At 39.9% G+C, this 26,360-nt stretch overlaps 1 protein-coding gene and 1 long non-coding RNA gene across 2 annotated transcripts in view; one reads left to right on the plus strand and one right to left on the minus strand.

Moving 5' to 3' along the window:
* LOC115416091 (protein FAM83C-like) overlaps positions 1 to 17,670 on the plus strand; it is a 38,010-nt gene extending 20,340 nt beyond the window's left edge. Inside the window, 4 exon segments of the mRNA XM_030129798.1 lie at positions 2,499 to 2,623; positions 15,636 to 15,878; positions 16,834 to 17,248; positions 17,251 to 17,670. Coding sequence (XP_029985658.1) covers positions 2,499 to 2,623; positions 15,636 to 15,878; positions 16,834 to 17,248; positions 17,251 to 17,655 — 1,188 coding nt within the window. The 3' untranslated portion in view covers positions 17,656 to 17,670.
* A 7,038-nt stretch (positions 17,671 to 24,708) lies between these two features.
* LOC115416092 (uncharacterized) overlaps positions 24,709 to 26,360 on the minus strand; it is a 16,128-nt gene continuing 14,476 nt past the window's right edge. The window contains exon 3 of the long non-coding RNA XR_003934919.1: positions 24,709 to 24,719. This is a non-coding gene — a long non-coding RNA (uncharacterized LOC115416092). The remainder of the gene's footprint in view (positions 24,720 to 26,360) is intronic.

A 26,360-nucleotide genomic window follows, 5' to 3' on the forward strand; every position in this document is an offset into this window, starting at 1 on the left:
GTGTTTGTCTGTATTTTGTCTAACAGTGTGTGTGTGTGTGTGTTTTTGTCTGTATTTTGTCTAACAGTGTGTGTGTGTGTGTGTGTTTTTGTCTGTATTTTGTCTAACAGTGTGTGTGTGTGTGTGTGTTTGTCTGTATTTTGTCTAACAGTGTGTGTGTGTGTGTGTGTGTGTGTGTTTGTCTGTATTTTGTCTAACAGTGTGTGTGTGTGTGTGTGTTTGTCTGTATTTTGTCTAACAGTGTGTGTGTGTGTGTGTGTGTGTGTGTGTGTTTGTCTGTATTTTGTCTAACAGTGTGTGTGTGTGTGTTTTTGTCTGTATTTTGTCTAACAGTGTGTGTGTGTGTGTGTGTTTGTCTGTATTTTGTCTAACAGTGTGTGTGTGTGTGTGTGTGTGTGTGTGTGTGTGTTTTTGTCTGTATTTTGTCTAACAGTGTGTGTGTGTGTGTTTTTGTCTGTATTTTGTCTAACAGTGTGTGTGTGTGTGTTTGTCTGTATTTTGTCTAACAGTGTGTGTGTGTGTGTGTGTGTGTGTTTGTCTGTATTTTGTCTAACAGTGTGTGTGTGTGTGTTTGTCTGTATTTTGTCTAACAGTGTGTGTGTGTGTGTGTTTTTGTCTGTATTTTGTCTAACAGTGTGTGTGTGTGTGTGTTTTTGTCTGTATTTTGTCTAACAGTGTGTGTGTGTGTGTGTGTGTGTGTGTGTTTGTCTGTATTTTGTCTAACAGTGTGTGTGTGTGTGTGTTTTTGTCTGTATTTTGTCTAACAGTGTGTGTGTGTGTGTTTTTGTCTGTATTTTGTCTAACAGTGTGTGTGTGTGTGTGTGTTTTTGTCTGTATTTTGTCTAACAGTGTGTGTGTGTGTGTGTTTTTGTCTGTATTTTGTCTAACAGTGTGTGTGTGTGTGTGTGTGTGTGTTTTTGTCTGTATTTTGTCTAACAGTGTGTGTGTGTGTGTGTGTGTGTGTTTTTGTCTGTATTTTGTCTAACAGTGTGTGTGTGTGTGTGTGTGTGTTTTTGTCTGTATTTTGTCTAACAGTGTGTGTGTGTGTGTGTTTTTGTCTGTATTTTGTCTAACAGTGTGTGTGTGTGTGTGTTTTTGTCTGTATTTTGTCTAACAGTGTGTGTGTGTGTGTGTTTTTGTCTGTATTTTGTCTAACAGTGTGTGTGTGTGTGTGTGTTTTTGTCTGTATTTTGTCTAACAGTGTGTGTGTGTGTGTGTGTTTTTGTCTGTATTTTGTCTAACAGTGTGTGTGTGTGTGTGTTTTTGTCTGTATTTTGTCTAACAGTGTGTGTGTGTGTGTGTTTTTTTGTCTGTACTTTGTCTAACAGTGTGTGTGTGTGTGTGTGTTTTTGTCTGTATTTTTTTTTCTAACAGTGTGTGTGTGTGTGTGTGTTTTTGTCTGTATTTTGTCTAACAGTGTGTGTGTGTGTTTTTGTCTGTATTTTGTCTAACAGTGTGTGTGTGTGTTTTTGTCTGTATTTTGTCTAACAGTGTGTGTGTGTGTGTGTGTTTTTGTCTGTATTTTGTCTAACAGTGTGTGTGTGTGTGTGTTTTTGTCTGTATTTGTCTAACAGTGTGTGTGTGTGTGTGTTTTTGTCTGTATTTTGTCTAACAGTGTGTGTGTGTGTGTGTGTGTGTTTTTGTCTGTATTTTGTCTAACAGTGTGTGTGTGTGTGTGTTTTTGTCTGTATTTTGTCTAACAGTGTGTGTGTGTGTGTTTTTGTCTGTATTTTGTCTAACAGTGTGTGTGTGTGTGTGTGTGTGTGTTTTTGTCTGTATTTTGTCTAACAGTGTGTGTGTGTGTGTGTTTTTGTCTGTATTTTGTCTAACAGTGTGTGTGTGTGTGTGTGTTTGTTTTTGTCTGTATTTTGTCTAACAGTGTGTGTGTGTGTGTGTGTTTTTGTCTGTATTTTGTCTAACAGTGTGTGTATGTGTGTGTTTTTGTCTGTATTTTGTCTAACAGTGTGTGTGTGTGTGTTTTTTTTGTCTGTATTTTGTCTAACAGTGTGTGTGTGTGTGTTTTTTTGTCTGTATTTTGTCTAACAGTGTGTGTGTGTGTGTGTGTGTTTTTGTCTGTATTTTGTCTAACAGTGTGTGTGTGTGTGTGTTTTTGTCTGTATTTTGTCTAACAGTGTGTGTGTGTGTTTTTTTTGTCTGTATTTTGTCTAACAGTGTGTGTGTGTGTGTGTTTTTGTCTGTATTTTGTCTAACAGTGTGTGTGTGTGTGTGTGTGTTTTTGTCTGTATTTTGTCTAACAGTGTGTGTGTGTGTGTGTTTTTGTCTGTATTTTGTCTAACAGTGTGTGTGTGTGTGTGTGTTTTTGTCTGTATTTTGTCTAACAGTGTGTGTGTGTGTGTGTTTTTGTCTGTATTTTGTCTAACAGTGTGTGTGTGTGTGTTTTTGTCTGTATTTTGTCTAACAGTGTGTGTGTGTGTGTGTGTGTGTGTGTGTTTTTGTCTGTATTTTGTCTAACAGTGTGTGTTTGTGTGTTTGTGCAGAACATGCGTATTCGCAGCGTCAGTGGGGACACATACTGCACCAAAAGTGGGAAAAAGTTCAGCGGTCAGGTCCAGGAGAAGTTTATGATCATCGACTGTGAAGAGGTCATCGCAGGGTCGTACAGGTAAGGGGGCGGGGCACGGGGGGTGGGGAGAGGGGGCACATTCTTGAACATGTACTGTACATGACCCCCCCAGCAGCGTTCCTCTTAAATCCACCTCTGCTGACGTGTGTGATTTAGGATCAGATGACACTTGTGTGCCTCTGGTGACATTTACAGATTTATGATCCTCCTTCAGATGGATGAGTCCTCATACGTCTGTCAGTTACATAAGAACTACTCTGAAAAAGCTTTTCCATTTGTATTAATGACAACATATCATAAAAATTTGCCAGTTTTTTTAATGTAGTTTTTTTTTTTTTTTACCCTCTGTATCCAAGATGTTTTTCATAAAAAATTCAGTGAAAATGGCTGAAACTGTATAAATATGTTTGCATGGCCTCAAAGTACTAGAAACACCCTTTCCATCCATGTATTCCACTTATACTCCAGGTAAATGTAGGCCCACTCAGTATCATCTGAATTATTTTTTTTACCTTATGTACCTGCTGGACCATGCCCTAATGTGGATGTTGACAGGTCAACCCCAGCACTTACGTTCTAATGTTCTAAAACTGATCTTCTTCTTACCTTACATGTGTTTTTCTTGTATTTTCATACATACTTATCGTTTTTTTTATCACTTATGGGTAAGGAACCAAATATGGTAACTTCACTGACCTTAATTTTCTACATAACCATAAAAAATGTTGAAATATTTGACAAACATAATAAAGTGTAGTTAGGTCCTCCTATAACACTAAGGTGCCCTGTTATACAGAGTTAATGACAGATGGCTGTAGTTCTTTGTGCAGTCAGGCTGTACTTTAGAGGCTGCAGTTTTCTGAACACTCCAGATGTTTGGTCCAGGTTCCTTCACAGTGGGCGTCTACTCTGCACACACTCTGGTTGTTAGGTGAACCTTTGCAGTTCTAATAGTGTACAGGCTGCAGACCGTCTGTGCAGCAGAGCAGACCAAATGACTTCACACACTTACCTGTAAAGGCAGTTAACGTCTGACTGCTGAGGGCAAAACAGACCGGTCTGAACCCACAAGGACCCCCTGGCACATCTGTGACAGTTCACACATAAACCTGTCTAGATTTAACCGTCCTTAAGTGGTTTTATCTTCAGGTTTTTCAGTGTAAATCCTGTATTTTTCTATTTTTAATTCCCTGTTCCTGTAGATGTTCATCAAAGCTCAGTTGATGGTTCTTCTATCAGAAACAGATCCAACTGAATAAACAGTGTCTTTTTCAGTCCAGTCTGTTCTGAACTGAACATAAACCCAGTGTGTCCGTCCACTGGCACTGATCCAACTGCATGGGTTTAACCGGAGAATCAGTGTTGGAGAAGATGACATTTATTGTCTGTTTTATTTTTTTTTTTTTCAATTTTGTTCAGTTTGTGGCTTAGTTTCTTAATATTACTTATTATTTTGTTGATTTCTTATTATTTTTTGTTCATTTTATTTATCGCTTTGCCTCTTTTAAGATGACAGTGTTTCCACAGTAACTACGAAGCCTCTGAACGTCCAAATATGGTCATATCTGATGACCATGAAAAGATGAAGAACTGTATTTGACACCAATTATTGACATGGATTGATAGGATTAGTGGATCAACAGGAATTCCACAGTTTAGATCAGTGGATGAATTTGCTAGATGGTGTACGTTTGGGTCTGTAAGGGTTAAAGGGCACATGTTCTGGTTTAAAGCGTAATGTTGTTAGACAGATTTTGCATCAGTTTCAGGAGGCTTAAATGACTCCTGGTGCAGAAATAAAGAGGCTCAGACTGTTGGAATGAACACAGAGTCAGTTTGACATTTCCTTTGTGTCCTTCCGGATCAGTCGGCCTAGTGTGACACCCAGCAGGAAGACATGGAGAACAGAAAACGTTTGCAAATGTGTCTGTGAGGAAGAGCTTTGTGTGTCAGCGCTGGTGTCATAGACTGCTGCTGGTATTTAAATGTGTTCTGGGAAAAACCTCAGATATGAGTTCAATATCTGATGGAGAATGAACGGTGAGAAGAACAGCAGCTACAGGAGCAGGTTGAGTCCAAGCACAGGTTCAGACACTGTACACAAGGCTTTTAGAGCGTTTTCTACCTGGTGTTTGTTTGTTTTACACTGATTTCACACTGAGGGGGAAGTAGGTGGAAGCAGTCAGTAAGAGCAGATTAGATAGTTTAGTTTTTAGGGGTACAACGGTACGACGGTACACATACCGTTGTACCGTTGGATACGCTCCTCACGGTTCGGTATGAGCATGTACCGCGGTACTGCTCTTTTGTTGTTTTCAAATTACATTTCAGGACAACTCGTATTTATATTAGAGCTTTGCAAGTCGACTGACTTAAGGAACTGTACTGCCATTGGTTGGAGCCGGACAAGGAGCCCAGCTACAGCATTATGGAGCAGAGCTGGAAGTGGCAGAGCCCAGACCCTTCACCTACCCTTCTAACATGAACAGTAGTATCCACGTTAGGAAAACCTCCTCTGTTATCGCCATATTTGGTATTAATGATCCTCTTCTTCTTCTTCTTGCATATACTTTTAAGTCACCTCACACACAGTCAGACTATTTATTTTATTTAATTTTTTTAAAATTTAGTTTATTTTGAATATGCAACAAAACAAAGTAATCTGTGTTAATCCTTAGAAATAAAATAGGTAGGAAGAAGTCATGGAAAAAAAACAACAAAACACAATGTATACATACTAGCAGCATTGCACCTGTGGTGCCGTCGTGTGTGAAAAGTGCCTGTAGATGATTGTAAATGGACACAGCAAGAGCAGCAGCAATTTTGTAAAAAATTGTCGTGATGTTATTTGTTCACATTATTTGGGAGTGGATATTTAAGGAATATTTTCAAGACACAATTCTGCATTTAGGCAGTTTGCTTATTTCAGTCGCATCAATTTATAATATTGTCTTGTCCAGCAGGATTCCATTCATCCAGCGGTAGTGAACTGCAGCCTTCACATGTTAGCATGGTCTGCTAACAGTAGAAATGTCATGAACGGCAGCAGAAGCACTTCTGAAAATGGAGTATAACAGCAAGGATGAAGAATTCAAAGTAGACAGAGGCTCAAATCTCCCAGCATACCTCACAACATTTGAATACAGACATAAAATTGTGCCTAGTACATAGTCAGGTCATGTTTGTATTCATTTGGTGAGTTTGGTGGTGATGGGGCCTGTGAAGGCTGAGGAGAACCGTACAAACGAACTCCTGTGGTGGAACAGCGATGGGACACAGGACGTGGATTATAGAGTAGGATGCATGACTTCATTTACACATTTGAAAAGCAGCAGGAGGAAGTAGAACTTGTTTAACCCCACCCCTTCTCCACACGACAGTCTATCCTTTAACTTTTATCAGCAGAATATATGAAAAATAAAGTCCATTAGATCTGATCTTAGTAATGAACCTCACTGATCACATACACATATAATACACTGAACAAAAATAGAAACGCACCACTTTTGTTTTTGCTCCATTTTTCATGAGCTGAACTCAAAGATCTAAAACTTTTTCTGTGTACACACAAGGTTTATTTCTCTCAAATATTGTTCACAAATCTGTCTAAATTTGTGTTAGTGAACACTTGTTCTTTGCTGAGATAATCCATCCACCTCACAGCTGTGGCAGATCAAGATGCTGATTAGACAGCAGGATTATTGCACAGGTGTGCCTTAGGCTGGCCACAATAAAAGGCCACTCCAAAATGTGCAGTTTTATCACACAGCACAATACCACAGATGTCACAAGTTTGGAGGGAATATGCACTGGTCATGCTGACTTCAGGAATCTGCACCAGAGCTTCTGCCTGTGAATTGAATGTTCATTTCTCTACCATAAACCATCTCCAAAGCTGTTTCAGAGAATTCATGAAGAAGACTGTGTGAGGAAAATGGTGGTCACACCAAATACTGACTGGTTTTCTGACCCCCCTGGACCACCCAATACAGTAAAAGTGCACATTTTAGAGTGGCCTTTTATTGTGGCCAGCCTAAATCACACCTGTGCAATAATCCTGCTGTCTAATCAGCATCTGGATCTGCCACAGCTGTGAGGTGGATGGATTATCTCAGCAAAGGACAAAGGAGAAGTGCTCACTAACAGATTTAGACACATTTATGAACAATATTTGAGAGAAATAGGCCTTTTGTGTACAGAGAAAAAGTTTTAGATCTTTGAGTTCAGCTCATGAAAAATGGGAGCAAAAACAAAAGTGGTGCGTTTATATTTTTGTTCAGTGTACATGCATATTCAAGCTTTTTTTAAATATTAACTATAATATTTATATGCACTTTAAATATTTACTCCAAATAGAAATCCACTCATTAATAATGTGATAATATGTTCTCATTGTGACCGTCTGTACTGAGAACAGAAATGAAACACACACACGCACACACACACACACACACACACACACACTACTGTGGATTCACTTCTGTTCACACTGACTCATCCTGTTCTCAACCTCGACTCCATTTTGTTTTTTCTGTTTGTTCTTTAGTCCCACTGGGAAGTGTGTGTGTGTGTGTGTGTGTGTGTGTGAATGTACTGTACCAGTGAAGCTGCTAGACTAACACTCTGGGGGTTTTAACACTCCAGTGTCCCTGTAGAAGGCCTCAGTGTGCATAGTGCCTGTGTTCTGTGTCTGTTCTCCATCTTAGGCTGTATTTAGAACAGTTGAGTCCACGTGGTCAGGGTTAGTTTTCCAGTCTGAAGGACATGTCAGTGTCAGCTCTGTCAGACGTCTGCACTCACACTGACTGAAGCTTTACACTGGTTCAGAAACAGATGTGAAGAGGAAAAGGACACAGTGTGCACAACAGCAGGATTTGTGTTCTTCAGTTCAGTTAAAGGTGCAGTCTATAGAGGGTTAAAGGTGCAGTCTGTAGAGGGTTAAAGGTACAGTCTGTAGAGGGTTAAAGGTGCAGTCTGTAGAGGGTTAAAGGTGCAGTCTGTAGAGGGTTAAAGGTACAGTCTGTAGAGGGTTAAAGGTGCAGTCTGTAGAGGGTTAAAGGTACAGTCTGTAGAGGGTTAAAGGTGCAGTCTGTAGAGGGTTAAAGGTGCAGTCTATAGAGGGTTAAAGGTGCAGTCTGTAGAGGGTTAAAGGTGCAGTCTGTAGAGGGTTAAAGGTACAGTCTGTAGAGGGTTAAAGGTGCAGTCTGTAGAGGGTTAAAGGTGCAGTCTGTAGAGGGTTAAAGGTACAGTCTGTAGAGGGTTAAAGGTGCAGTCTATAGAGGGTTAAAGGTGCAGTCTGTAGAGGGTTAAAGGTGCAGTCTGTAGAGGGTTAAAGGTACAGTCTGTAGAGGGTTAAAGGTGCAGTCTGTAGCAGTGACGTGCAGTGGGGTTCATGGCTAGGGAGGCACTGACTCTTTCAGAGCCAGATCTACAAATATATGGTGGCCTGAGAAACTGTATAGTCCGGTGTCCGTGGTTCGGTCAGGGGTTGGTCGGGGGGGTTGTACAGTAGCGGTCCGTGCTGCTTGTACTTCACAGAAGTCAAAGGTAAACTTGCGGCTCATTTCCTTTTCTCTGTCCTGAATGTGTGTGAACTTTCATCAGTGTTCAGGCCGTTTGTTCTGTATCAGACTGATGCAGGATCAGTCTGGTGGTTTTTTGTATACATTTCTGCTGTGGTGGACAGCATTAGTGGAAACACTAGTAGTAGACGCTCATGCTGGGTCTGTCCACCCCTAGTCTGGGGGGGGCAGAGGATACCTCACTACAGTATGTAAATGGGACTGCAGAACCAGTTTGGGCCACAGTCCTACAGACGACACCTTTAATGCTTCTGTCATGTTCTTAAATCAGTCTGATTCTAGAGGCTGTTCTGTGAGTGTGAAGGAAACAGTCAACAACAGTAATACTGTTCAAACTCAGATTCTGTCAGTTGAATATGCATTTTTTTTCTCATCAGTGTAGTTGTTTTTATTTTTTACCAACCAAGGAGATGATTACCTAGTTCTTTCCTTTGTACATATTGCAGTGCTTTAGGATTTTTTGTGTTTGTTAAGAGACAATAATAAACACATGGACAACATAATTTCTTGGTGGTGACTCCACCCTTTGGCTTCTTGGAACCACAGAAGACTTTAAGACTTTCATTATCACATTGGAGGACAGGATTAAAAATAACTCTAAGCATTACATTTAATGTGCTTCATAAAACTTCCCTGTCATATAGTTATTGGTGTTAGTCTTGTTGTGCTTGAACCTTAGATAATCCTGTTCAACTCCAGTCGGTGTTTCAGTTCCAACCTGATACTGCACATGTGTACGTGAGCGTCCTGTTCTGTTTACCCTTAACATTTCAGAATTACTCATACTATTACCTGTGTATCATTTGTGTCTTAATCCTAAACAGTTCTGTGGGTGCGCTGATATTTAAAGTATGGTGTTAGGTGTGTGGGCGGAGCCTGTTGTGCAGGTCGCTCTGACAGGCATCAAACCATTAAGCTGACAGGAATGAAAGGTGAGGGAAAAAAAAGGAATGAAGGGTGAGGTTCTGGACACCAGCCAAACACTGCTGGAAAGGCAAATATAGTTTTATCAGCACAGCACTGAACTGCACAGGACTGTGGTCTAATGTGTCTGTAACACTGGAGTTAAACAGCTGAAAACACTGGAGTTAAACAGCTGAAAACACTGGAGTTAAACAGCTGAAAACACTGGAGTTAAACAGCTGAAAACACTGGAGTTAAACAGCTGAAAACACTGGAGTTAAACCAGCTGAAAACACTGGAGTTAAACAGCTGTAAACGCTTGAGTTTAACAGCTGAAAACACTGGAGTTAAACAGCTGAAAACACTGGAGTTAAACAGCTGAAAACACTGGAGTTAAACCAGCTGAAAACACTGGAGTTAAACAGCTGAAAACACTGGAGTTAAACCAGCTGAAAACACTGGAGTTAAACAGCTGTAAACGCTTGAGTTAAACAGCTGAAAACACTGGAGTTAAACTGGCTGTAAACACCGGAGTTAAACCAGCTTAAAATGCCAGAGTTAAACAGCTGTAAACGCCGGAGTTAAACCGGCTGTAAACGCCGGAGTTAAACAGCTGTAAACGCTTGAGTTAAACAGCTGAAAACACTGGAGTTAAACTGGCTGTAAACGCCAGAGTTAAACCATCTTAAAACACTGGTGTTAAACTGCTGTAAACACTGGAGTACACCTCCAGGAGTTCCTTACCTGGGAGTTCTCTTTGAAATATATCTGAGAAAGGTTAGCTGGATGAAAAGGCAGATAGGAAACTGAGTCAGTGATATTTAACAGATAAAACCAACATTTATCTGTTCATTTTAACCCTTTCATGCATGAATTATGAAAGCCTTGATAAAGATTTTATTTTATTTTTTTTACTGAGTGTGTTTATTCGTCTAGGCATTAAAAAAAAACTATGGGATTGACATTTTTTTTATGAACCTTTTTCATGGAGTTGCAGAAATGTCCGTTCAGCTGGACATCATACATTAAATTTTTGAAGTGAAGAAACATCTTTACTGATAAACTGTGAAAACTATGAAATAAAACCATTTTTAATGCAGCTAATCTGATGTTTTCTCACATTTTAACAGACTCTAATACTGGTCATTACTCATTCCATGGATAGAATATGTGAAAGAAGAAACCTTTTAGTTTAAAAAAATAATAATAATAATGATAATTACAGTCTAATAACAATAACAAGCAATTGATTTCCACTCAAACATGTCAGTGCAGATCAGGTTCATGAAGAACAGCAAAGTTACAGTAATTATATGAATGTCAGTGTATTATTATGGGATGGTGCATTAGTGTCCTCTGTGTTGGCTGATATGGAACTAAAACAACAAAACCCAGGAATAGAACAGCTGGAGAAGAACTGACCACTGGAGTGACCACTGGAGTGACCAGTGTACATGAAAGGGTTAAAGGCACTAGTACATCACATCCATGTCCATCTTGTGTCTTAACTTCAGTCTGTATGAATCCCAGTGTGTACTTATACACAGGTGGACGGTGGATTGGATCATGTGATCATTAGTGCTGATGACAGCGCAGAGGGGGCGGAGACTCAACTAACATTATCTGTTGTTTCCTTTGATGTAAAAAAAATCGAAGGACCAGTGGATATCCACAAATGCAGAAATATTTCTAATGGAAAAATGAAGCCACAGACTGAGACAAGTGGATAAAAAGTGGAATAAATGGACTATATTTACACTAAATCAGTAGACCTACTGTTACTGCACGGGCACACTGTGTTCTTTTGTACTTATTTATACGGCTGTGTATCGGCGAGAATCTGGCAATATGATACAAATCCCAACACTAGGATCATAATACAATATATCACAATATATCATGATACTGTTAAAAAGGCAATTTTTTGTTTTTCTTTTTTTAGTAAATGATTATTTCCTTGAAGAACTGAATTCCAGCAGAAATCTGCACAAATCCTAAACACATTTGTATTTGATCCCAACAGGATCTAATGTTCTATCATCAAATGTTCAAACTGTGTTCAAACTGAAATTCTGTTTAACAGACGTTAGTTTCAGATCCTGTTCAAATGTTCAGATTCTATTAGTTCACAACTAACATCAGAACAGGATTTGAGTTTAATCCCAACAAAGGAACCAACATTATTGAATTAAAGAGTGTGAAATAAGAATAAATAAAATAGGAACAAAAAACCAAAAATGAACCTCCACAATATCTGCATTTGAATAAATACCTAAAAATATCCATACAGTACTTTTTAATATCGATACAGTATTGTGAAATGAAATATCACGATACATTGCAGAACTGATATTTTCTAACAGCCCTAGTTATTTGTGATCTTGTTTGTTCTTTTTATTGGTTTTTAAATTTTTTTTTCTCCTGTTTTGTGGGGTCTCTTTTGTTTATCTTTTTTTCTTTTGGGATACTGTGACAATTCTATATAAAACTCAATAAAGTTTTAAGTTACAAAACATACATGTTAAAAATAAATAAATAAATATGTGTGTATATATACATATATATATATATATATATATATATATATATATATATATATATTGCTGAGCATCCCGGTCTCATATTTCAACCCCACCCCCCACCAGGGGTGGGGTCTATAAACCTAATTGGGTTTGTAGTTTACCAGTGACCCAGAATAGATGTGGTTACATTTTGGTAAAAGTAGGTCAAAGTTCACATTTTTAATGAATTTTTTAAAATCTTTTTTTCTTCCATTTATTTATAATGGGCGAAATTTCAAATGTCTATAAAAACATTAATTTAGTTTCAGTTTCCTTCAAACTTGGCACAAATATAGAGACAACTGATTCATAGAGGTGATGACATCAGCTGGATTGATGCCAAAATAAGATACAATACGCACAAGGGGCGGGGTTTGGGCCTGGAATCACTTAAGTACAAGTACACACACTGAGTATCAGACCTGATGCTGGTATCAGTATCGGTGCATCCTTATACAAACTAAAGTTACTACCTGACAGAAATGGAAGTACAGACCAGAGACACCTGTTTTGTTTTTTGTTTGTTTTTTTTTCACATTTTCTGAGACCAGCTGTTGTCATTTTCAAGGAATGAGCTCTAGTGCCAAAGTCACAAAGATTCTTATGAACAGTGGGTTCTGGTTCGAATCTCCTGGTTCCTGTGAAATCTGGACTTCGTAGACTTTCGTGGAGGGAACAGTAGTTTCTTACGGCCGTCTTCTGTAGTTCATACGGTTGCCGTTTAAATCGTAAGAGCAACTTGAGGCCTGTGTGAAAAAAATGACATGATTTTGTGTCATTCGAAGACCGTACACTTCGGAGTACTTGTATCGGAGTACTTTTACAAGTACAAGTACACATGCTGAGTATCGGACCTGATACCTGATACTGGTATCAGTATGGGTGCTTCCCTAATTCAGACCCTTTATATTTCATCCACTCAGCTCCTGCACTGCTAATCCAAACCCATACAGTCTTTTTAGGTCAGTGATCTGACTGCATTTATATAAGTGTTATTAGTTCAGGGAGGAAGTACAGATGATTAAAGCTGATCTTTAATATGACAGTCCATGTTCTAGATTAATGACTTCAGTGACAAATGGAGCTCATTTGACCTTTAAACAGCAGCTTCCTGCACGCTCTAAATGACACCTTTAAACGCCAGCGTCAGAGCAGAGCAGAGCAGTTATGTGTGCACAGAGAATGCACTTATTCTGTTACATAAAGTTGTTTGTTTCAGTAGTTCTATCTATAGTCAAAGTATCCGTCAGTGTCTTTATTATAATAAAACTCATTCTATAGCTGCTCATAGAAAAGTAGAAGGTTCCTACATCTGGACTTTTCTACATGAATATCTTGTTGATGTTAAATGTGATAAATGTTTTACTCGGATCCAGTCGTGGCTGAATGTGTTTCAGACTAGACCTGGTCCTCCCTCTGTGTCCTCCCTTCACTTATTGGTTTGTGCGTCACCGCTGCGTCTCCTTTTTCGTGGTTTTTATCGGGGGGTCACTGGGTTATTTCACTCGTCTCACGCCCACAGACTCGTACGATACGTTCGTGGTGAAGGCGTGTGAGGTGCTTTTGCAGACGTCTTGGGTGTTGGTGTACCTGTTCTGCAGCTGACAGTTAAGATGATGAGTCACACTGTGAGTCATCAGAGTTCAGGCCGGTGTGCATTTATTTTATCAGCTGGAGTTGGACACAGATAAAGCCCACAGCTGACTCAGACCTGGGGTTTTCTGTGTTCTGTGACGCTGTGGAAGTTTGTCAACTGTCAGCTTTGGCACATATGAGTCTTTGTATAGACAATTTAAAAATAGATGACGGAAATGTTGGCCTGTTCCACATTTTGCATCCGACAATTTCCTTCTGATCCACTCATTTTAACACTTACTGTGGGTGTATTATGGGAAATTAACACCATCATCAACACATTTGTATATGAAACTGGGTTTATTTCAGTATCCGTCGTTTTTTCCATCTTTTTAGACCCAATAATAAAAGGTAAATGTAGACAGATTTACCCCAGGATGGACCTAATGATGACCTCAAACCAGGGTTCTAAACTCCTGTTCTTTCAGGTTCCACATTCAGTCTGATCTGATCTGCAGTGGACCCAACCAGGAAAAGAAGAACAGAAGAACCGATAAATGACAACTCCAAATTTATGTCTGTGTTTTAGTAAAAAAAAATAAAAAATAAAAAATTAAATTATGAAAATACTTACGTTTATAAACTATCCAAATAAAACAGATGTGAAGAACCTGAAAAAACTGACATTTCTTCAGTAAAATCAGTGTAATGTTCTCAGTCTTCTTCCTCCACTTCTCATTAGTCCATGTGCATTCTGGATCAGATCTGCAAAGACACTAAACACTGAGGAACAGGAAGAAAAGAGTTCAAACTGGACTGAATTTAATACAGACATTTCAGGTTGGACACATTTGTTCAGGTTAGTCACAGTTTATTGGTACAGGAGAGTTTGGAAATGGAAAGAGTTTCATCATTTAATGTGATTTTTTCACTAAAACAAAGACAAACATTTGCAGTTGTCATTATTTACAGACATAATGTCATATTATTTGTTCCATCAAACCCAGTAGTAAATCTGCAGTCCTTCTTCTGTGTGGGTTCTTCTGCTGTTCTTATTGGACTGTAGATCAGGTTGGTCTGGATGTGGAACCCACACTAACATGAGTTCCACAGCCTGGACTGTGGAGTTTAGACACTGTGTAAATTCATCCCAGGGGTGGGACTGGAACCTTTGGGGGTTTGACAGGTTTGACAGCCCTGCCTCAGATAAATGCACCAAAAATAAATTATCCTCTTACTGTGATCCATCCCATAATTAATGAAGTTATAATCAAATATTGGGTCCAAAAATATGACCCAAATATGGACATTATTTTAACCTAATTTAGCTGTATTAGGGTTCCTTTCCCTTTGGAATTTCACTTCTTCCCATCCATCTATTTATTATTTATCTATGTATTGAGTGTTTCTGTTAAAACTAGTATTATTGCATCATCATTATTATTCATGTCTTTTTACTCTTTGTGTTATTGAAAGAAATGATGTTTATAGATATATAACCATCATTTCTTTTACTTTTATATCATTTTTATTTCTCCCTCTACTTCACGGAAGGTATGCAAATGACATTCTTTTATTTTGTTTAAAATAGAACTAAGTCAAGCTGAGGACATTCTGTGAGCCTTTTGGGTTTCCCACCTCACCTGCACATTTTTGTACCCCTCTCTCTATTAAGACAGATATGTATGTGTATTTGTCTTATGTTATACTGTATGTGCAAGTAAATAAAATAAGTAACCAAAAAAAAGACAGTTAAATGTGCCTCGGTGTCAGTGCATTAGCTGTGTAAACATGTGTGTAAATGCTCTTCTATAGACTCTAAATACAGACACTGTGTTCAATGTGTGGATCCCAGTGGGTTTTCTAATCCACACATGGGTTTGGTTCAATCTGAGTCTCATTCCAGGTTTAGGCTGGAACCCATCGTGTCCACTGGGGTTACATATAGAACCTGAACATTTAAACACATAGAAATCACCAGTGATTTTACAACAGCTGTCATTTTTGTCAAACACTCTGCCTTGAATATTTACTACGGTTCCCAAAATGCACCTGTTAGAGAATAAAGAGATATTCACAATAATAGTAGTGTGTATTTTTGTGTCCTTTTGACTGTGTTACATGTGGATTTATATAAAATATGATGCAAAATAACATAAAAATGTGTTTTATCTGAAAAATAGTTCGTCTTTTATCTGAGTAAATTTTTTTTTTTTTTTTTTTAAATGGACCCAAAGTTCTTCCAAATCTGCTTCAGAACATTGGTCTATATCTGGTTTGAATGTTTAACCTTCTGTCCTGTTTTTAGGACCAGTTTATAGAAGAACCCATATTTAGACACTTCCTTTAAGAATACATGTTTAATTAGAGCAGAAGTGTGCCTTTCCCAGTGTTCCCAGTTGACCCTCCTCTGTCTTGTGTCCCTTCCAGTTTCACCTGGTTGTCGGCTCAGGTCCACAGTAACATGGTGATGCATTTCTCCGGTCGCATCACGGACAGCTTCGACCGGGAGTTCCGCTGTCTGTACGCCGACTCGCAGATCATCGAGTGCTTCTTCAACCCGGACGAGGAGGGGATGCCCTACTACCCAGCGTACCAGGCCATGATGGGCCCAGGGATGGGCCTCAACATGGGCCTGGGTCCAGTCCTGGGTCTGGATCTACTGTCGGACAGGTACCAACCAAACCAAACACACACTCCAAGAAAGAAAAGGTTGGAATTTGTTGGATTTATGGTTTTTTAAATGTAAAAAGATGCTGCAGTTAATTGCAAAGATAACCTACGAATAAATCCAAAGTAATTGTGTCGATAAATCTAAAATAAGCTGTTACTTTAATGCTACAACTTCAGAATTACATTTTCTAATCAACAGTACTGGTTTGGATCATTTCGGAATCGATTCATAACAGAAGAACGAACCAAAAGAATCGAGTTAGTAAAAAGAATCGGATTTCCCACTACTACATTTACAATAAAATGTGTGTAAATCCAAACCAATACTGTCTTTCACACATCTCCGGTGGACCCACCACCCACCAAGGGAGCCGTAGGGGCCAGGTGCAATGTGGATTGGGTGTCAGTCAACGGCAGGGGGCTCGACGACTCGATCCCCGGACACAGACTCTGGCTCTTGGACATGGAATGTCACTTCACTGGGGGGGAGGGAGCCGGAGCTTGTGAGGGAGGTTGAGAGATACAGTCTAGATCTAGTGGGGCTCATCTCCACACACAGCTGAGGCTCTGGAACCCAGCCGCTGCTCCTCCACATCCAGAGGGGCCAGCTGAGGTGGCTCGGGCATCTGTTTCGGATGCCTCCTGGACGCCTCCCTGGGGAGGTGTTCCGGGCATGTCCCGCCGGGAGGAGACCTCAGGGAAGACCTAGGACACGTTGGAGAGACTATGTCTCTCGGCTGGCCTGGGAACGCCTCGGGGTCCCCACAGTAGAGCTGGAGGAGGAGTCTGGGGAGAGGGAAGTCTGGGCGTCCCTGCTTAGACTGTTACCCCCGCGACCCGGCCCTGGAGAAAGAGAAAGAGAATGAATGAATGAATCTTTCACATATTTGTCCACGCTTTTGTTTAAATAAGTACCCGTTGTGCTGATGTTTGCTGTGTGTCCGTCCTCCAGCAGACAGAGGGACAGGGTGTGCTCTGAAAACTCCAGCAGCCAATCCAGTAACAGCGTGTCCAGTGTGAAAGCGGCGCCTGGAATGAGCTCCAACACCGTCTACAAAGTCACCCAAGGTCTGGACAAGAAGGAGCCCAACAACAACAGCAACTCCCACCTGAGCCCCGAGAGGAGGGGCGGAGCCATAGAGAGGGGAGGGGGCCAAACCCCCACGCCCCAGACCCAGATAACACCGGGCCCTCGGGTCAACAATCACAGCCCTGTCCCCGATAGGCCGTCTCAGACCTACGGTCAGCCAATGGGCATCGAGTGGAACAAGCCCAGCGCCATGGACGTGATGCGCTCCAACATCGGTGGCACCGCCTCCAAGTTCCAGGCGCTGGGTTTGTACGACCACAAACCCAGTATGTTCCACACCTCTGGGTTCGTTCCTGGAGCTCCAACTCCAACCTGAACCCAAAGCCCCAGATCCCCTCCCCCATCAACGAGAGCAAACTCAACTCCAAGCAGAGGACTACTTCCAACCAGTTCCTCAACAAGCTGTCCGACCTCTTCCTGCCTCCGTCCAAAGACAAGGACACCTACAACTTCCGCAGGTCACCCTCCCCCCACGGCACCTCGCCGTGGGGAGGACCCGACCTGTCCCAGGCCGAACCGGAGAGCCAGCAGAGCCCGCCCCCGCCGCCGTCTCCGGTCACTCTGATGAACCGTCAGGACCAGAAGCGCATGACGCTGGGCCACAGTAAACTGGACCTGGTCAACCAGTACAACAAGATGAAGTCCAAGCAGGTGTACAGCCGCTTTGAGCTGAAGAGCACCAACTGAGCTGGGGGGTGGGGGTGGGGGGGCACGCCAAAGAAAACAGGCTGGGGTTTATTTGACCGGACTCCTTTAAATGTTCTCAGCTGAAAACAAACAAACAAAAAAAAGACTCTGTGGACTGTTTTCCAAAAAGTTCAGTTTTTCTGCAGTGGTGGGTTCTCGTCTTCTTCTACGATTTTACAAAGTGGAGTCATTCCAGCCCTTTTGACTTTTACTTATTATCTGTTAAACCTTAATGCCTCTTATCATGTGATGACACTGTACATTTGTAATGTTGTTACCACCTGAAGGTGAAACATATTTACAAAGGACACCAGAGTCAAAGGGTATAATTCAAAAGAACGTTTTTTATTGTATTTGATTTATTCTGTTTCGTTCTTCGTTGATTTACTTCTTTTTCCTGTTGAAAACACGCTGCTTTTAATGAAGCAGAATCCAAACCCATTTAGAACCCTGTTCCCAAAGTAACAAAAGAAAAGACCAGAGTGGACTGGCAAACTAACCATAAGGGCTGGACAGGCCAACCCCGTACAGGGCCGCAGGAGCTGCCAGCGCACCGCTAGCCTGTCAAAAAAAAAACAAACCACAAAATAAGTCCTAACCAAAGAAAAAGTGAAAACAGGACGTCCAGATCCACCTGGACAAACAAAAAAGGAAGGCTAACAAAAGGCTAACAAAAAGCCACGCTGGTGTGCAGCAACCTGTGTGGAGTGGGGTGGGGGTGGGGGGGTGGAGTGGACGGGAGTGGGGGGTTAGGGTTAGGGAGTGGGGGGGTGTGTGTGTTGGGGGGGTTAGGGTTAGGGAGTGGAGCAGATGCGCGCCCCGACGTGTGCGCTCTAGACGCTGGCATCGCTGGAGGAGGAGGAGCGAAAGAGAAGCGCTCCACAGGTGCTCGCCTCAACGGCGCCAGTGGAACCAAACCAACTAAAGGTGCAGGAGACTTTCATGAGGAATTTTTCATCAGATGTGAACCTCAGTTATGTCCTCAGTATCATGAACCTGTAGGTCTTTCTGTCATTACTCACCTGAATCTCGTGCATTACGGTGAACTATTTCGAAGTGCCATCCACCAGAAACAAACCCGTGTGTTTACATTCAGAGCCGGGAGGGAACTCGGGCATCTTCGGAATTTTTTTGTCGCGATGTGCATTGTGGGAAACGGAGGCTCGTGCTGCCGCTGCTGCTGCAGGGAGGTTCATGCAGCCGCCAAAACTCCTCAGGAGGTACCTGTCATTCACCGTCGAGCCGTCGGGGAAATCTCCAGGCAGAAGCAGAAAAATGGGTTGCTGCAGTCCCAAACCCAAAATCTGCTCTATTTTTGTACCAACAGCTTTCCAAAAAGTCGTAATTTTTGTACAGGACCAAAAAATGTGTGTTTGTCGTACTTTTTAGTGATAGTTGTTGTTGCTGGAGGCCTCCAGTGCCTTCTGATGCACTTCATCAGTTCTCATCTTCACTCCAGGGCTTCACCTCAGCTCAGAGAAACCATCAGAGGCATGTTTGAAACCTTTACAGGGTGGTCAGAAGGAACTAAGCTTTAAAAACTGGTAGTTAAATCCATATCCTTATTAGAAATGTACTGAAACAAATAATACATGTTCTTTATTCATGGAAAAATGAAAGTAGGCAGGCCAGGTGAGGCAGGTTTATTTCTAGAGCACTTTTCATGTACAAGACAATTCAAAGTGCAGTACAAAAAACATTAAAAGCATTACAGCAGAAGCACTAAGAAGTATAGGCATGAGAAAAACAAATCAGATAAACAGATAAAACGGATAAAACAGATAAAAACTTGAAGCTTAGAAGAATAAACACTCTTTTCAAATGCTGCTGAGAACAGGCGGGTCTTTAACCTGGATTTAAATAAACTGAGTGTTTAGTAGGAGTGGCAGTAGTAAGTTATTTGTCCATTTAACAGAACATATGTCCATACATACAGTTTGGATTTCTATATTAAAATGGGTGAAAAGGCGTAAGCTATAGCAGCAGCTTATTTATGCCTGTTGATTATACCTATTGATATTATGCCAATTCGTCCAGTAGCAAACTAGACATGGAAAGAAGTAGAAAAATAAGAACTACTGAGCTAAAAACATCTGTTGAATTAACCAAGACAGTTTATTCAGTCCATGTGTTCAGAGATAAGTACGATATTTGATTCTGATATGAAGATTAACGTTCATTTTCCATGGAATAAAGAACATGTATCAACTGTTTGAATAAATTTGTAATAGGATAATGGATTTTATTACCCGTTTTTAATACCTAGTTATTTTTCTCCCCCTCCTGTTCAACCGAAGCAATAAACACAGACCGTCACTATTTGGATGCAAATCCTTTTGGTTCGTGTGTTCCTGCTCGTTTCTGAAGCAGGTTGTTGCTGTTTTTGGTGTTGTGGGCATTTGTTTTTGTTCTTACTACTGAAATCTGCCCGGCATTTCGCAGACAGATTGAACTTTCTATTTGTTTGACATACGCTGATAATGTACATATTGTATATTGTGTAATGTTTTGTGAACTGCCTTTGAGGAACTTGGGTTAATGTTGAAGAAACACTGCTGTTATTTTTACATGATGTTACTTCAGTTGAGAATGTGAATGTAAAGTTGAATATCTGTGTTCAAGTTGGTCCCAATTTGTAGGATGAACAGTTAAGGATTTAATAAAAACCAAACGATTAAGTTAAAAACGCATTATTGTCTTTATCAAAAATACACAGACATAAACACTTTAATATCATCTGTCAAAGTTTTTGGCAAATGTGCATCAAATACAGAAAACTGAAATTACAAGTCTAAGACTGCACAGTGTAAATGAACACAGAAAAAAATATCAAAAAATAGAATAGAACTATAACCTATAAACACTTATAATGATAGACAGAATATACACTGTAAAAAAATCTGCAATTTAACGAAATTTTCATTGTTATTTGACAGATTTTTCCTGCATTTTCAAGATCCAGGAAATATCAATGAAATGACAAAAACAGACTGATTGTACATGTCAAATGGAAAAGAACATGAAAAACTGTAATTGAAGAACCAAGGGGGGGGGGGGGGGGTTCAGCTTCCAGACAGACTGGATGAAACTGTCCTACAGTCTGCTGGTCCTGGTCCAGGTCTGGTCCTGGTCCTGGTCCTGGTAACAGACTGCAGCTGTCTGTCAGACAGGTGGGTGGGGTCACTTCTGGAGGTCTTTGGGCTGAGACGGGGGCTGTAAATGTCCTGAAGGGAGGACACACACACCAACAGCCTCATGTGGCCTTTAAAAGGCTCCTTTTTATTTCTTTAAATCTGACTGTGTTGATTCTTTATATTAGTATTAGTATCTCTATTAGTATAAGTATTTCTATTAGTATTAGTATTAGTATTTCTATTAGTATTAGTATTTCTATTAGTATTAGTATTAGTATCTCTATTAGTATTAGTATTAGTATTTCTATTAGTATTAGTATTTCTATTTGTACTAGTATTAGTATTTCTATTAGTATTAGTATTAGTATTTCTATTTGTACTAGTATTAGTATTTCTATTAGTATTAGTATTAGTATTTCTATTAGTATTAGTGTTAGTATTTCTATTAGTATTAGTATTTCTATTAGTATTAGTATTTCTATTAGTATTAGTATTAGTATTTCTATTTGTACTAGTATTAGTATTTCTATTAGTATTAGTATTAGTATTTCTATTTGTACTAGTATTAGTATTTCTATTGGTATTAGTATTAGTATTTCTATTTCTATTAGTATTAGTGTTAGTATTAGTATTTCTATTAGTATTAGTATTAGTATTTCTATTAGTATTAGTACTAGTATTAGTATTTCTATTAGTATTAGTATTTCTATTTCTATTAGTATTAGTGTTAGTATTAGTATTTCTATTTCTGTTAGTATTAGTATTTCTATTAGTATTAGTATTAGTATTTCTATTAGTATTAGTATTAGTATTAGTATGTCTATTAGTATTAGTATTTCTATCAGTATTAGTATTAGTATAGTATTTCTATTAGTATTAGTATTTCTATTAGTATTAGTATTAGTATTTCTATTAGTATTAGTATTTCTATTAGTATTAGTATTTCTATTTCTATTAGTATTAGTATTAGTATTTCTATTTCTATTAGTATTAGTATTAGTATTAGTATTAGTATTTCTATTAGTATTAGTATTTCTATTAGTATTAGTATTAGTATTTCTATTAGTATTAGTATTTCTATTAGTATTAGTATTAGTATTTCTATTAGTATTAGTATTTCTATTAGTATTAGTATTAGTATTTCTATTAGTATTAGTATTTCTATTAGTATTAGTATTAGTATTTCTATTAGTATTAGTATTAGTATTCCCTGTATATGACAGTAGTGAAAAACCAAACCCATCTGTCATGAAGTGAACTCAGTTCCTCAGAATTAAACACGTTTTGCGTTCTTCTTGTTTTTCATGGGTCAGTTTTGTGACATCATCAGTTTATTTCCTGGAGCCTGGTTCATGTTTCAGTGTGTGTCAGACTGTCTGTGTGACGAGATATTCGGAACAGAAATGAGACAAATAGATTTGGTCAGATTTAGATTTTTGCAGTGTACCTCCACAGAAAACCTAAAACCTGCTGCACTGACTTGTCATAAATGCAAGAAATAATCAAATGCATCAAAATGTATTAAACATTATGTGAATAATAAACAGCACAGACCTCCGCCAAGGCAGGTCACCCCCCCATCACCACCAAAATGTAATCATTTGTTCCTTGTGCCAGTATCAACACTTACTGAAAATTTCATCCAAATCTGTCCAGAACTTTTTGAGTTATCTTGCACACAAACAAACAAACAAACAAACAAACAAACAAACAAACAAACAAACCCAGATGCAAACACACCCTGTGCTGTTCCTTGGCAGAGGTATAAATCACTTCTTCTGTCTCAGTGTACAGTTCTCTGCAGGTGATTCTGTCAGATTTCAGTGGGATCAGATATTTGGAACAGAAATGACACAAATCCACTGGGACAGATTAGATTTTTACAGTGTACCTCCACAGAAAACCTAAAACCTGCTGCACTGATTTACTATGAACGCAATAAATAATTAAATATTAAACATTATGTGAATAATAAACAGCTGTGATTACAGTACAGAATGACGTGAATGAATGAAATCTTTATTTCGAACATGTAGACAGTGAAATCAAAACAAAAATCAACCAACAAATACAATAACAATGATAATACTAGTATAACAGTATCACACATCCTTTTTCCAACATACACTAATATGATAATACCATTTCCACCTTATCCTAGCAGATATGAATAAAAGCTGAACTCCTCCTCCTCAAAGCTGTAACTCTTCAGTGGTTCCAGAAAGACATCAGGCGTCCACAGTGGAGGTCCATCTGTGTTTGTTGTCCACACTGTTCCTGTGGGTTCTTGTGGGTCAGTAGAACAGGAACTCTCAGCCTCTGTATGTGTTCCTGTCAGGAAATGCAGCCAGGCTGTGGGTCAGCGGCCCCCGCATGAACAATTAGGCCCAATAACCCCCACCCCCAAGGACACAAATATGAACAATGGAGCATCTATGAACGTGTAGACAAACAGAGCCCAGCCTGGACTGGACTGAGGTCAGTGCACAGTGGAAACCCATCATCCAGTCACAAAACCTGGAAAAACAAAAAAACTACATTATTATGGAGGACAGTGTCCACCCAGGTTTGGATGAACAATGAATGTTTCCAGGATAATGTGGATCAGCAGAGGTCCACATTTTACCTACCTCAGGAAAATTACACTCCTAGTCGCAGAAAAATGATAAGCCCACCCCTTGTTTTCTTCTGTTTCTTGTTCACTAGCAGCATTGTACCCGTGGTGCCACTGTGTGAGAAGTGCCTCTACAGTTTTGTAAAGGACAGATTTTCAGTGAGAGTCCACCAGTGAATATCAGCTGGCACTTGACCTGTCTGGATCTGGTGATAATACACACACACTGCTGACTCAAGTGTCAGCATCCATGGTGAACAGAACAGGGACTGAACACAGCACCACTGGCTGCTCTTACAGCGTACAGGTGATGGCCACCGCTTCTGGAAATGTCATGACAACAGTATGCTCAGTAGAAAGTAGTCTGCCACCACCGTCCGTTTGTAAAGCACCATGTAATCCTGGTGTTGTGCAGGTGATAATCTGAGCCAACATGTGAGGCATGATGGGAAGGAGCATGTATGGTTTGGTCTGAGTCTGACTCCATTCACCCAGCGGTGGTGAACTGCACAGCCTGATCCAGTCCCGCTGTACACGTAATAGTGCATCAGTTCTTAATCAGTATTCAAACAGATCTCCAAACTTTCCCTAAATTTTCTTTGTCCATCTTATTACTAGATCTGTCAATCCTCCAAAATTTTGAAGAAAATCAGATAAAACTAATAAAATGTCGACTCAATGAGCGGAAAACATGGGCAAAGTTTGACTGTTATAACAGAGCAGAATGATTGTCCAGAATGTTTGGAACACAATAAAGAATTCCTCCTCAACTCCTGTGTCTGTTTTATTCCAAACCACACATCCCATGTGCTTTTCATTAGTGATCCTTTTTGTTGAACAGCTGTTTGATTATCAATTCTTCTTTTCAGTCTGAAGACATCCACCATTTTGTTGTTAACCCCTTTCTTTTCCAGCCCTTTAATTGGAATAATAGAATGGGAACCTGTTCTTTCAGTATTATTAGGACTAAATCTGCACAACTAGACAGATGTGGCTCTGCTCCCTGGTATGCTGCACAACATTTGGAACAATGTGTCAAACGGATGTTTACGTGGAAGCGCATGTTTTCAATGGTGCGTTGTTCACCCAAATTCCTGGAGTGTCCGTACACCAATATACTTCCATCACTAATCTGGACTCTATGCCTTACAGATCTACTGTTCTCACTGGTTCCACATGTTTGTGTCCTCCTGTACCAGAAGACTTAGTTCCAGATGGAACACAGATGCCACCATGTGCTCAGACACATTTCCATTCACATCTGCTAGAGTCCGTACACCAGTAGTGTCCGTACACCACATTCTAAATATGTGGCTCTGATTGACTGTTTCTGTCAATATATGGAATTTTTCAGCAGGCATGCTTGGACACCACATCTATGCAAGAAACAATGCATGATTCTGCTGAGGTCTGAAACATTTGTATCTGTGTGTAGGCATTAAATATGGAGGCTGTTAGGCTGGAGTGTCCGTACAGCCAAGAATGTGTGATCTGACAGGGGTACAAGCCTGACACATTTAGAGGAGACACCAGAATACACACAGATTTAGGACTTTAAAAGACAAATATCAGACAAATAAAATGGCCGTCTGATTTCTGGATAGAGCAGTATTATTTCTTTTATGTATGTGCACCTTTTCTGGTCCCCTGGACTGGGATCAGGTCGTGCAGCCTTCACATGTTAGCATGGTCTGCTAACAGTAGAAATGTCGTGAACGGCAGCAGAAGCCCGTCTGAAAATGGAGTATAACAGCAGGGATGAAGAATTCAAAGCAGAGGCTGAAATCTCCCAGCATACCTCACAACATTGAATACAGACATAAACTTGTGCCCAGTAGGATAGTCAGGTCATGTTTGTGTTCATTTGGTGAGTTTGGAGCAGATCAGGTCTGTGAAGGCTGAGGAGAACCTGTACAAACGAACTCCTGTGGTGGAACAGCGATGGGACACAGAACATGGACTAGAGTAGGATTTTAATGCCTGGTCCAACTAAAGGTCCATTAGTTTGGACAAGTATAATGACACCAACAAAACTATCTCTTAGCAGTTGAATTTCCCAGCTGATATCTATGCACTGAACATGTTTTCTGGATACAAACCCAAATCCCTTCAGTTCTTCCATCAGTATCTGTGTCACTGTTCTGATAAAAACAGTGTCACAACAGGATCAGTGGGTCTTTAAGGGTTAAAGCAGTTAACTGTGACTCTACCTGGGTACTGGTTTTCCACTCAGTCCAGTTGGTTGACATGTAACCATAGTAACAGGATGGTGGTTTGTCATTGGTTCACATGTACATGATGGTCTGTGGGTTGTTTACACGGCAGGGCTGTTGCACCTTTTTAGTCGTGAAAACCTGTTTTCAGAGTCAGCTCCGTGGTTGGAGTACGATCAACAGGTCATTAAAGTGGAATGAAGCGTCTCCTTCATTCCACTTCACAGCCCACAGCTTCCTTTTGTCAAAAACTAGGTGTGACTGACAGTGGCTTAACCCTTCAACACCCACAGCTCACACATGGATTTTCCTCTACGTTTAACCTTTAAGCGACTGATCACCATTATTGTAATTTATCCTCTTTATTTTGTGTTTTTTCAGTGTCAGTCATGTATTTTCTATATTTAATTCACTGATCATGTAGATGTTCAGTAAAGTTGAATGTTATTAAATCAAAACAGAGGAAACACTAAAGTAGCTCTGGGTGTTTGTGGGTTCATGTGGTGTCGTTTGTAGCATTTGTCCTTCAGTTTGGAAAGAACGGCTGTCATCAGCCATCAGCCACTGCATGTGATGCATAATGTGGAGCTGAACACAGTCCTGGTGGACCACATGTGTGTATGTGTGTGTGTGTATGTGTGTGTGTGTATGTGTGTGTACGTGTGTTTGTACATGTGTGTGGATATGTGTGTATGTGTGTGTATGTGTGGTATGTGTGGTACGTGTGTTTGTACATGTGTGTGA

Source organism: Sphaeramia orbicularis, unplaced genomic scaffold, assembly GCF_902148855.1.
Source record: "Sphaeramia orbicularis unplaced genomic scaffold, fSphaOr1.1, whole genome shotgun sequence".
NCBI classification, from domain to species: domain Eukaryota; kingdom Metazoa; phylum Chordata; class Actinopteri; order Kurtiformes; family Apogonidae; genus Sphaeramia; species Sphaeramia orbicularis.